This window comes from Saccopteryx bilineata, chromosome 3, assembly GCF_036850765.1.
Source record: "Saccopteryx bilineata isolate mSacBil1 chromosome 3, mSacBil1_pri_phased_curated, whole genome shotgun sequence".
Taxonomy (NCBI): domain Eukaryota; kingdom Metazoa; phylum Chordata; class Mammalia; order Chiroptera; family Emballonuridae; genus Saccopteryx; species Saccopteryx bilineata.
This window is the reverse complement of record NC_089492.1, coordinates 93752718-93765963: the sequence shown is the minus strand read 5'-3', so window position 1 is coordinate 93765963 and position 13246 is coordinate 93752718. Positions and strand designations below refer to the sequence as shown.

Genomic DNA, 13246 nt, shown 5'->3' with positions numbered 1-13246 from the left:
GAAGGACTCCTTCCTGAAATAAAACGTCCCATGGCTACTTGGACTGTGTGACTCTCTACCACACTATATTTTTAGGCTGGGAAAACAAGGTCAGTAAAGAGATATATTATGGCCAAGTTAGGAAGGAGTACATTAAATGTGTCATTTTGATGCTCCTTAGTCATATTTGTGGTTGGATTCTTCTCTAAGGGGAGCAAGGTACTTAAGTAATAGGACTGAGTGGGGTTGAGCCTTATGTTCCAGGAAACACGTGACCCTGAGAATCATTGTCTCCAGAGGGATCTGCCAGAATGTCATGAGCTATCTTTGCATTTAAGCCTTAGAGACACAGGTGGCGTAGCCTGTACTGGAGCCTCCTTTTAATGTTTTCAGTGCCTGTTTTTGGAAAATCTTCTTACTAATTGACACAATCCCCACCTCCTTCAGCTTTTCTTTATTATACGTGTCAACATGTCAAGCTTGCCAGTTCACATTGTGTTTTCTAATCATTTTTTTAAACTCTTAGATCTGTTTTTTCTAAGTATTGAGTAATTTTCTGGTTTCCCTTAAATTTTCTCTGAGTTTTTTATCCTTCTGAACTTTCGAAATCTGGAACAGGACAGGTCACTTGTGAACTTTGAGCAACATGGCATGTGACAGTAGGTCATTGTTTAAATTAGGGCAGATACAGTTCTGAATTTCTCCTGCTTTTGTGCTGTTTTTTTTTTTTCTACTTAAGCTTCCACATTTTAAGTAACTTTTGAATATCCCTGTATCTTCCATTGAATTAATATGTGAAAATTGTTTTCTGATGTTAAGGGAGAATTTTGCTGCCATATTTTCTTACTCTATATACAGTGTGTCCGTAAAGTCATGGTACACTTTTGACCGGTCACAGGAAAGCAACAAAAGATGATAGAAATGTGAGATCTGCACCAAATAAAAGGAAAACTCTTCCAGTTTCATACCTATTCAGTGCAGTTCGATGTGGGCTCATGCACAGATCTTTTAGGACTCCTTAGGTAGCTATCCCATATAGCCTCTACAGACTCGTCACTGACTGATGGCCTAGCAGAACGGGGTTTCTCCACCAAACTGCCGGTTTTCTTCAACTGCTTATCCCACCGAGTTATTCCTATGTGGTGGCACTTCATTATAAATGCACCGATATTCATGTTGCACTTTGGTCACGGATTCAAATTGAGCGAGCCATAGAACACACTGAACTTTCCTCTGTACCGTCCACATCTCGACTGGCATGGCCGTGGGCTGCTCCGCTGTATACACGGTGTTACATCATCATCTGCGCATGCGCACATGCTGGCACATCATCCTACAGAAACTGAGAGGATTTTCCTTTTATTTGGTGCAGATTTCATATTTCTATTGTCTTTTGTTGCTTTCCTGTGACCGGTCAAAAGTGCACCACGACTTTACGGACACACTGTATAATTTTTTTAATACTGTTGTATTTTCTCAATTTTATGTCCATTTAATTAAATGGCTTTAGATTGAGTACTTGCTTGTGGGATGTGGTAAATTTTCTGTCCTTTACTTTTTTTAAAAACTGTAACCGTGCTCTGGGTTTGGCATGTCTGAAGTAAATTATCCATGGGTTTGTAGCACCATGTCTCAGACTCTGCAAGGTCTGTCTGCTCGGACCTCCAGAATCATGATGGATGTGTTAAATCAGATTCTATTTAAGTTTGTGTTTAGTATCTCGCAAATTTTTGGATAAACTGTATTCACTCTTACAATCAAAATTTGATTATTTGGAGCTCCCACTCTTGCACATGATTACTGGAGAATTCAGTGCACTTCTGCTCTGATGGCCTCATGTGAGTGCCATGTTTCAGATGGACCATTTTCCACATACATGTGATTTAACAGCGGCGTGTATATTTTGGAAGGTTATTGAAGAAATCGAAGAGATGATGCAGGAATCGCCTGACCTGGACGATGATGAAACACCCACACAGTCAGACCGGCTTTCCATGCTTTCCCAGGAGATTCAGACTCTGAAGAGGTCTAGTACAAGCAGTTATGAAGAGAGTAAGAAACCCTCCTTAAATCACTGCTCTTTGTAGTTTTTTGTATATTTCAAACAACGTGTTACTATCTCCAGGAGCCTTTGATTCTCACAGTCCTCCCCCCCCCCCCGTAACCCTCAGGGCACATTTTGATCAGTGATGATGTCACGGTCCCCTTTGAATCCTGTATTGGCCAGCTGGGGCTGCATAACAGGGCCCGCAGGCTGGGCGGCTTAGACAACAGACAGTTGTTTCCTCCTAGTTCTGGCTGCTAGAAGTCTGAGTTCAAGGTGTCAACAGGGTTGGTTTCTCTGAGGCCTTCCTCCTTGGCTTGAGCTGTCTGTCTCCTCTCTGTCCTCACAGGGGCTTTCTTCCGTGTGTGTCTGTGTCAGATCACCTTTATAAGGGCATCAGTGCCATTGGATTAGGGCCCATCCTCCTGATGTCATTTTAACTTAATCTTCTCTCTAAAGACCCTCCTATGAAATAGTCATGCTCTGAGGTACTGGTAGGGCTTCAGCAATGTCCTGTCTCCCACACGAGGGGCAGTGCTGAGGAAAGAACCAAAAGGGGGTTCCAGGGAGTATTCTTCCGTTTCATCTTCGCAGCACTTGATAACAATCACACATTTGGGGCCTGCGTGATTAAATGTGTATTTAGTTTAAATCTTTCAAATGGGCTTCACTCTTTAGAAGTGTGCCAGAGCCCTGCAAAATCGCTGTGATTTCCTGTCCTCCCTCTGTGTCTCCCTGTGTGTGTGCTTTTCTTCATTCAGTCTTCTCGGTCTGGCCTGCAGTATGAGGTGACTGATTTAGGCGAGTCAAACGTTTGTCTGAGAAGTAACTTCCCCCACCTGCCTGTACTTAGACCTGCCCAGATGCTGAGAAGATCATGAACAAGTTAATTGTTTAGACTAGGGTTTGGCTCTGTGGCATGAAACGCCCTGTTGTGCTCGCTTAAAACTTCTGGTCTCAGGATTTGCTGTGCTTTGCTCTTGGTCCTAGGAGTCAAACGGCTCTCGGAATCAGAATTAAACGAACTCCTGGAGGAGATTGAGACCGCCATTAAGGAGTACTCCGAAGAGCTGGTGCAGCAGTTGGCCTTGCGAGATGAACTGGAGTTTGAGAAGGAAGTGAAAAACAGCTTTATTTCTGTTCTCATTGAAGTGCAGAACAAACAGAAAGAGCACAAAGAAACAGCCAAAAAGAAAAAGAAACTCAAGAATGGCAGCTCTCAGAACGGGAAGAGCGAGAGGAGTCATATGCCTGGCACAGTAAGTGATGTTTTATAGGGGCATGGCACTGTGGGAACAGTTTCCATGGTGATCGCAGCACTCCAGTCAGCAGCATGGGGTGGGCCCACATGGGCAGGAGCAGGATGCTTCTCACCAGGGTGCTGAAGGGATTCTGTTCAAGAATACCACTGTGCTCAGCTCCTTCAGAGAGCTTTCTCCTTGGGAGGGCATAACGGTTATCCGGATAATTCAATGCTGAAATGTTTACAAGGGAAGTAGAGGGAAGGGGCAGAATAAAAAAGGAGGATGTCTTAGAAGAAAAAAAGCTTTAGAAGTGACCATTTTAATACATCAAAATGTTAGTAGTGCTTATATATGTTTGGCTGGTGGGCTTATGAAGGGTATTATTTTTCTTATTTTTACTAAATTTTTATGAGTTGTAGAGTAAAAAATTAAAAGGGAGTGCATTAAGAAGTAACAGAACTGTGCTGAGCCTAAAACACAGATTGATTTGTAAACAGCTTTCTCCTGATTCACCAATGAAGTTGGAATACGAAGATGCCAAGCGCAGTTATGTGACATCAGCCATCTGGCTTAGTACTTGACAGACTAGAATATTACTGACTGGCGAAAACAAGTTCAAAATATTTGAGTCTTTGACTCTTCGTATAAAGCAGGGGTAGTCAACCTTTTTATACCTACCGCCCACTTTTGTATCTCTGTTAGTAGTAAAATTTTCTAACCACCCACTGGTTCCACAGTAATGGTGATTTATAAAGTAGGGGAGTAACTTTACTTTATAAAATTTATAAAGCAGAGTTACAGCAAGTTAAAGCATATAATAATAATTACTTACCAAGTACTTTATGTTGGATTTTCGCTAAGTCTGGCAGAATAAATCTTTATAAAACAATTTACTATAGTTAAATCTATCTTTTTATTTATACTTTGGTTGCTCTGCTACCGCCCACCATGAAAGCTGGAACGCCCACTAGTGGGCGGTAGGGACCAGGTTGACTACCACTGGTATAAAGGTTTTTTTTGTGTTTTTTTTTTCACTTAAGTGGCCCTATTAATTTCACTTGATTAAAATTTATCATAAACATTAACTTAATTATGAAATGCATTTCCTTATTGACCTTACAGTCTTTGTTTGCTTTGATCAGCTGAGATTTTATATATTGTCACATTCATTTTGTTTGTATGAAACAATGCTAGTTTTATTTTGAAGTATAATGATTAGACAAAGGGATTCATTTTTCTTTAGGGCACATACCCTTTATGGTATTGATAGGATGGCAATACAAATCACTACAAACTAGCTATAATGATTTGCAATAATGTAAATTCTATCTTTAAGTCTTGATTTATTGTTTCAAAAGAAAACTTATCAGAGAAATAGATCTCATTAATCACACACCAGTGGAATCCAGGAAAGAGAATGCAGTGTGGGTGGTTGGACACCAGTGAGCAGTTAATACAAAAAGAATCTTAACCACTTATGTATAGCCTATTCATTGTACTGGGTTGGCCTATGAGTGAATGGCTGATTTCTTAGGGTAATGACTATTTGTATATATAAAGGATCTAGCTTATAAATTGACTTTGAAAAAGTTCTCAGATTTATGGTACAAGATATTTTCAAGAAATGGCAGTATTGAATGAATAGGTGTTTAGTCACTTTTAGTGACTACTCTGGAAAAAAGACATTAAAAAAAATTGTTTGGATATTTCCTGGGAAGTTAGCTTTAAAATACCAGGGACAATATATTGTGTCACTTATTTTTAAAAAAATTACCCTTTAAAATGCCAAATTATACAAGTGTGATTTAATAAAATGCTTAGTTAAAAGGTCATAGCATGGTTGATAATTTCTGTCTATCTGCTTTTAAGAATTACATGTAAATCCTCTACTTATTGTTAACACTTGGTTTCAGAAGATAAATTTATCCTTAAAGGGGTTTAAAGGCTTCCTTTTGTAACTCCTGTATGAAAAGGGTTAAAGTGGATTTACTGTCTGATTTTATATGGCATTTATAGTGGGAAACGGCAAGGCAGTGTTTAGGTCTTACTTGAAACTTTATTAGTCTTGAAATAGACTCATAGCAACAGTAAATTTTTAAAATAATATTTGGACTTTGAAGTTCTCTCTTGAATCCTGATCTATTTGTATAGAAACCTTGAGTCAGGCTAGGAATGGCATTGCTAAGCTTGGGGCACTAGTTCCCTCTAGCTTTCTCAAGCCTAAAGTGCTGCAGAAAGACCATGCCTTCTATGACACAAGGAGCCTGAACCCTATGATTCTGAAAGTAGTGGTAGTTGGCTCAGAGAACCCTAAGGTGAAATGGTCAGTTGGGAAAAGAGATTCTGAAAGATACTACCTTCCCAGACATTTTATGTGACATGCAGTTTTGGCAAGACTTGATATCCGTGCCCTAGATAGATCATCAGCGATACAAATGTTTAGAAATTGGTGACCTTTTTGTAGATATGCATTATCTGGCTCCTAATAACATTAGTCATTTTTTCTTTCTACCTTTGATATTTTTTGTTTTATTGATAGGACTTGGACTTTGTCCTTAAACGTGGAATAGTTTCCTTCCATTTTTCCCTTGCACATGTTTCATTGAAACAAAACCTGTTTGTAGCTGGTTTGTAGCTGGATAACACTTTATCCAGAATTGCTAGCTTGCTCTCTTTGCTCTACAGATAACTGTAATGAACTGTCTGGGTGGGAATAGAGTCCATGGCCTCCTGGAGATTACATTCTAATGAGGGAGACAGGCAGTAAACAAGGAAAAGAATGGATAGACAATGTAATTTCAGGTAGTAATAAATGTTACCAAGAAAACGAAAGGCTAGATAAGGTGGTTGATAGCAATGCTGTTGGGAGTTGTTTTCTTTCTTTTAAAAAAATTAAAAAAAACTTATTGATTGATTTGAGGGGTGGGGGAGAGAAGCATAGATTTGTTGTTCCACTTGGTTGTGCATTGACTGGTTAATTCTTGTATGTGCCCTGACTGGGGATGGAGCCTGCAATCTTGGTGTACACTTAGGACAATGCTCTAACCAACAGAGCTGCCTGCCAGGACCTGGGGAGCTGTTTTTGAAAGGTAGTCACTGTCATTGCTCCTCCTGATAGGCAAGGCAGATGTCCTGTCCTTTCGCAACTCTCCCTTTGAAGGGGGGTTGGAGGAGATCTTCTTTTGGAGAAATGCCACTCAAGAGTCTCCCTTGTCTTGTTCAGCATCCGGAAGAGCAGAGAGGTGGGGGGAATGGTTCAAGAGCAGACTGGAATGGTTAAAGGGCACTGTCTCTTAACCAGTGTGCATTTCTTTGAGCTGATTGTGCTGTTTGGGACATTAGTGCTTCTGTGTATGTTACTGCCTTTTTGTAAAGTGGTCCTCCTTTCTTTCCTCCTCTGTCCATGTGGGGAATTTTTTTTTTTTTTTGAATTTATACTTAATCGGTTCTTGGCGTTTTGGCTAAGATTAAGTGTAAAAACTCGTCCTTCAAAATCATGGTCGAGTATTGTCTGTCTTTCCTTCCTCAAGACTCCTCTTTCAATGTCGAATTGAATACTCTGTTTTTCTGAGGTGTTACTCTTCTCAATGATTTCTGTTAGCACTGTCACACCATAGTGCAGTTTTTTTATTTTGTTCTGTTTTGTTTATGTCTGTCTGCGGGATGGTTCTTTAAGGATAGGAAATGTAACTTCATTTTCTTGGTATACTTAGGTCCAGTATTAGGAACTGAATACATTTTTGCTGAATAAGTACACGAAAAAACGACAAATTTGCAAATCTGTATTTCTACCTTGGATCTTTCTGCTTGATGCCAAACCCAAGGAGGATGAATAGGCTATTAAGAGCTTTGGGTCTAGAGCTTTGTTTGAATCCTGCTTCTGCCACTGGGTACCTACCCTTTGAGTTTCAGAGGAGTAAAATGAAACAATATGAGCAAGACTGGCATATATCCTGAGTAAATGCTAATTATATGTCCAACCGCCTACTGGACATTTTGCTCTTTTGTAGGAATCTGAAATTTATCCTATCAAGCCAAAGTTACCATTTTCCTAAAGCTAACTTTGTTTCTTACATTATTTTTCTTTTGGTTAGTGAAAGTACAGTCCTTTGGCTCACTGAAACCAGTGGAATTTCAAGGTCAAAGCATATACAGTTTAAAAGGGTTTCAAACAACTGGCTTTCCAAATTGTTTTACAGGAATCTGCCCCTGTACCAGCCTGAGTGTATGGCCATTTCTTCACACCTTCAGCCAGCAATGGATATTATTGCCTTTTAATATATGCTGATCCAGTAGGCAGACAGTGGTTGCTCTGCTGTGTTCTTTTGTGAGTTGCCTATTATGTCATATTTGAGATATTTTTTATGTTAGTGAGGATGCAGCTATCTCTGATCTCACAGTATCATACTCTTCTATAATCATTATCTTCAGTCTGTCCTTGGAAGGAGTACAGCCTTCCCAAAGGGTCATTGACATTGTTTCCTCAGCTCCTCACCTGATTTTTGGTGCTTTGTTAATTACTTAATGTATGTTTGTTGAATTCAAACTTTACTGTGAAAGGGATGGATTCCCAGAGGATTTGGATTTGTGGTATTTGAATTATTGTTCTTCTATCAGGGTTTTTATTTATTTATTTATTTTACAGTCTTCTGTTTACATCAAATAGATTTCACAGGTCTTTGAACTTCAACGGTAGTACACATGAGTACAGAGTACAAGTTGAAGTACATCAGTTATGTTTTAATTTAGCAGATGTCATCTTGAGTTATCTGAATTTATAAAGACATTGGCGTACATTTGCTAAGCCTCATACCTTAGTTAGCTTATATAGATGAAAATGGACTTACTTCTTTAGAAGTCAGTAACATTTTAAAATTAAATGTCACATGTAAGGTTGCTTATTCTAAGTTTAGGATTGAGCAGATAGGAATCTGACGTATCTTTGCTGTTTGCCATAATCACATTGAACTTTCAAGAGAAAGTGCTAGTGTGTTGCTTTCACCATCAGCAAAAATGCATAATTGCTTTTGTCTAACCTGAAGTTTATTCTGAGAATTCTTATATTAGCAGCCAGTGACTCAGTTATGAAAGGAATCCTATTACTCTAATTTATTTCTTTTTGGGGATTCCGAGTTAACTGCTAAAAGATGGGGGAGAGCATGGGTTTGGGTAGTAGATATTCTTTCTTGTATATATATATATTTGTACAGATATATTTCTTCATCTGTCTTTATGACTCACTTAGCTCATATTGTGATGAATAGTCAGTCTATTTTGTTTCTCTTTTACATGCAAAAATACCCAAGTAATAGCTTTTCACTTAATCTTGACCAAGTAAGAGAAATTTATTTTTATTTGGACAGCTACTATTAGATCATGTTGAAGTTACTCTAATGTATGCTAGCTCTGAGCCTAGAAGGAACTATTTTGACACAGCTACTTGAATTTGGGTATTTTGTTTAAAAATACATGGATCTGGCTTCGCCCTCCTCCCTTTTTTTTAATTGGAAATTTAAAAATTTTATATTTACTAAGATGATTTAGACCAGAGATTGGCAAGGCACACTACTGCCCCAGAGCCAGATTTATAAAGTTTTATTGCAGCACTGCCTTGTCAGGTTATTTACATATGATCTATAGCTGCTTTAGTCTTGAAATGACAGAGTTCAGTAGTTGCAACAGAGACCGTGTGGCATGTAAACCTAAAGTATTTACAGTCTTGCCCTTTATAGAAAAAACTTGCCAATCCCTGATTTAGACTAAAAAAAGGCAAAACTAAAAACGAGAAAGAAAAAAAAAACATGAAGTCCATTTTGGTTTGTCTAAATGAAAACATCACTATCTATATTATGACTAATATTGATTATAAAATGCAGCCTGTGTTATCTTAAGGGATGTGTCGAGTTGTTGCTTTTCTCAGAGCCCCATGCAGCAGCCTGAGTGGCACCTGCAGATGCTGTTGCCTTGGCCCACCTGTGTGCAAGCTACTTGCTGCAGGTACCCTGCCGAGCAACAGACTTTTGTTGTATGTGTCAGATTCCCAGTGGCTAAGAAGAGAACCAGCAGGTAGACCAGTTGTATCTAGATCTGGGAACAAACAAACAAAAATATTGGTAGTACCTGGGCACATTGTATTTAGCATACATAGTGATGAAAGGTAGTTTAAAGAAGGTAGAGAAGTGGGGGAAAAGAGCTGATTCCACCTTCCCTTTTTCCTAGGTAGTGGTGGTGCTTGAGAGGATGAAGTCTGCCCTGTCTTCATACTCGAATGTAAATATTAACACATTTTCAACAATAATTTGTTGGTGATAGTTGATGTTACTCTGCATTTTTCTTTATTGCAGAACGCATTCCTAAGAATTAGTGTTAGGGTTATAAATGGAAGGTCATTGCAGGGTGGGAAGAAGCTGGTGTGGGCCATGTTTGTGTTTTAATAATCCACACCTGTGAGTTATGAAGCATATTAGATGTGGAACAAATTTATAATATTTCATGAAAGATAGTATTGCTTAGAGAAACATATATTCAGTTTTTGATATTTTACCATTATCTGCTGTTTGTGTTTTGCAGTGGTTTGTTGGTGTATAATAACCTAGCAGGCAGTGCAGTTAAATCAGGAGTCTATTCCTGATTCCTTTATGTCCTGGAGAGTTTTGTTATTTGTTTGTTAATACACTACAAGTTCATGTAAAAACCATAGTATGCCAGGACATTGTGTTATTATTATATACTTAGAGTATCCATAACTATCCGGAAAGAATTTATAAATTTCCAGGGTTAGTTATTTATCTCTAGTTTTAGTGTCTATGAAAATGTTTGGTAGCACTAATTTAATTACCATGTATATGTTGAATTATATAAAAATTTAAATGATCTTTAAATCCAAAAATATTACATTATTTGATACTATTCCACTTAATTCCTAACTTTGAAAATCTTCACATTACTTCTCTCTGCTCTGAGACTGAATTTATAAAATAGTAGTTTAATATTCAAGACATTTTCAAGTATTTATCTGCTTTGGTAAAATTAATATTTTCTTAGACCTGCTTTTTTGAAAACAATTTATTTTGTAGAATATGCATTTATAAGTGCTGTATAGTTTCCACATAGCAGAAATAATCTGAATTTCCTGGTCTCCTGGTTAGTTTTGTGTTTCTTGGTCTTGGCTCCAGCTTTCTGTTGATGCTGGGCATAGAATCAGTTGAAATGAACAAACTACAACACTGTATCTGATTCTTGTTGCTTTTCAGTTTTGATAGTGTGTTCCAGCCATATTATTTTTATTTTTGAAAGACTTTGAATTACCTAAAAGTGTTATTTCTTTTCTCTTTTAGCTTTTTGGCTGATTTCTATGTTCAGTCATAGACAGTAGTATCTTTTCTTCCCGTTATCCTCAGTCTTTAAACTACAAACTATATAATCAGGAACTTATCATTTCTCAGTTACCATTTTATTTCTATGAGAAAAACTTGGAATACTGTTTTCACTGACCTGGAGAAAGGTAGAAAAATATAGTTACTTCTCCATGGAAAGTTTGTCCTAAATGTTATTCTAGCCCTTTTAAAGGGACACAGCCCAGACATTTTTGAATGTTTATATTTGCTGAACAGGTTGCTCAAGGGCTTCCCATAGATCTCATTCAATCCTCACAACAGCCCCTCAGAGTAGACATAATTGTTATTATTGCTGTTTCATAAATGAGTAAGTGAATGCTCTATAGAAGTGTTAGATCACAAAACCAGCATGTGCTGGGGCGAGGATGTGCACAGCTGTACAGACGTTGGCCAGGGAACCCCTTGACACGCTTTTCAGTGCTGAGTTACGCAGGCCTATTGTGCATGGGCTTGGAAATCTTCCTCATTTCTTTGTGTTCTTTCAGATTTTTTATAGATTAAAAAATATCTTATGTAACTTGTTCATACTTTGTTGCTCCTGGTTTTGTCTCAGACAAGTTCCTAGAGGATGACTGATTGTGAGTTTTAGTTCAGACTGATGCCCCAGGAGGAAATGGCCATGAGACAGTGTGAGTTTCTCAGCATCTGTCATGCGATTGAAGCCCTGTTTAAGATGCTGCCCCTTCCCCAGCCTTGCGCTTTTACTTTGGCATTTTGTCCGTGGTGCCAGGAACAATAAAGTGAACACTATAATGCTTAATAATTTTCCTGATTACAAGTGGGCTCGTATCAACAGTTCCATTTTGAGAAGGGCATTTTACAGAGCTGTGAAGGCCTTCATAAAGATATGTGGGAAGAGGATGTAGGTGACAAAGTAATTTTAGGCTCATAGAATCTTCCCCAGCTCTTAACTTTGACCATTTGGATTATTATTTTTTTTTGTATTTTTCTGAAGTGAGAAGCAGGTAGGCAGATAGGCTCCCACATGCACCCAACCGGACCGGGATCTACCCAGCAGGCCCACCAGGGGGCGATGCTCTGCCCATCTGGGGCGTTGACCCATTGCAGCCAGAGCCATTCTAGTGCCTGAGGGGGAGGCCATGGAGCCATCCTCAGAGCCTGGGCCAACTTTTCTCCAATGGAGCCTTGGCTGCAGGAGGGGAACACAGAGAGAAAGGCTAGAGGGAAGGGTGGAGAAGCAGATGGGCGCTTCTCCTCTGTGCCCTGACCTGGAATCGAACCCGGGACATCTACATGCTGGGCCGACGCTCTACCACTGAGGTCTTACTCTCTCTCCATCCCAGTGACTTGATAATACCAGGGTCATAACAGGCATCTGGAAATGTTCACTAAGCCAAGATTGTAACACTCCTAAAATAGAGCCCAAGAGTCTTAGAGCCTGTGATTGCCATATCATGAACCCTCTTGCCGTCTTTCAGGAGAGAAATTTTTTTAAAAACAGCAAAAAGAAAAAAATAAGTAATCTGAGGGAAAACACAAGAAAGATGACATAAGATATAAAGTTATTTGTCAAAGACATGAACAATGGTCTTCTGAAAAAGTCCACTGAGGAACCTGTCCAGGAAGTCAAGATGAGGCTAATAAAGATAAACTGTGTTCGCATGGTTTGTAAAACAATAGTGTGACTAAGACACATAAAGCGCCTGGAATAAGAAAAAGGGTAGCAAGCCGGAGAAGATCAATGAATTAGAAGGATGGAGGATGGGAAAGACCAGGCACACAGTAGATGCTGCTCTACAACTGCCCTATAAATTCCAAAAAACAATGCACCACTTTTAGAAGGCAAAATGCATCTTAAAAAGATAAAACCTCAGAGACAGATTAATTCACTTTTCAGTAACTTTCACCTCATTTAGAAAGACTGCATTTACAACCTTGAGAGCAGATGCAGTGTTATTAGGTGCTTATGGAACTTAACTGGGCCAGAGGGATGGCTTTCTCTACGCTTCATTTTGTAAGTAGGGAGGGAGGGGGGGAGAGAGAGGAAAAAAGAGGGAGGGAAGGAGAGGAGAGAAGTACCACAGACATGTCAATGCACTGACAGACCTGAGTCTCAGGATTAGGAATGCTCATTAGTATGAAGGGTATTAAATAAAGATCTGTTACAGTTTAATTAAAATAAACAACTACAATATTAGTTGTGTCAGAAAACCTAACCCTGCCTCCATTTGCAAACCTGAGGTAAAGAACCCAAAGGGGCCCTGGCCAGGGTCCATTCTCCTTCCTCAGTGTGCTCATGCCCTCCAGTAAATGAAGCCTTTGGAGGAAATGTCTCCATCTGGCCACGAAACCTGTCATTCCAGAGCACTGTGTGTGACCTTCCTGCAGTGTAGTGTGTGTACATATACGTATGCTTCTGATTTGTCTTCTTAAACAATAATTTATCTTGGTTGAATTAATCCACAGATTCATAGAGTTTACTAATAAGACCTTGAAAAATGATATTGTGTTAATCACGTATTTTACAGGTGAGGAGCTAGGCGTTGGCAGGATTAGGGACTGTTCTCATGTCACACAGTTCGTGGCAAAGCTGGGAGAGAACCCAGATCTCAGACTTCTAG

At 39.0% G+C, this 13246-nt stretch overlaps 1 protein-coding gene across 2 annotated transcripts in view; it reads left to right on the top strand.

Annotated features, from left to right (window-relative positions):
- Nucleotides 1–13246, top strand: part of FEZ2 (fasciculation and elongation protein zeta 2) — a 44238-nt gene that overhangs the window by 15904 nt on the left and 15088 nt on the right. For both annotated transcript variants that reach the window (XM_066266894.1, XM_066266893.1), the window contains exons 4-5: nucleotides 1890–2031; nucleotides 3014–3282. In XM_066266894.1, the coding sequence (XP_066122991.1) occupies nucleotides 1890–2031; nucleotides 3014–3282 (411 nt within the window). The remainder of the gene's footprint in view (nucleotides 1–1889; nucleotides 2032–3013; nucleotides 3283–13246) is intronic.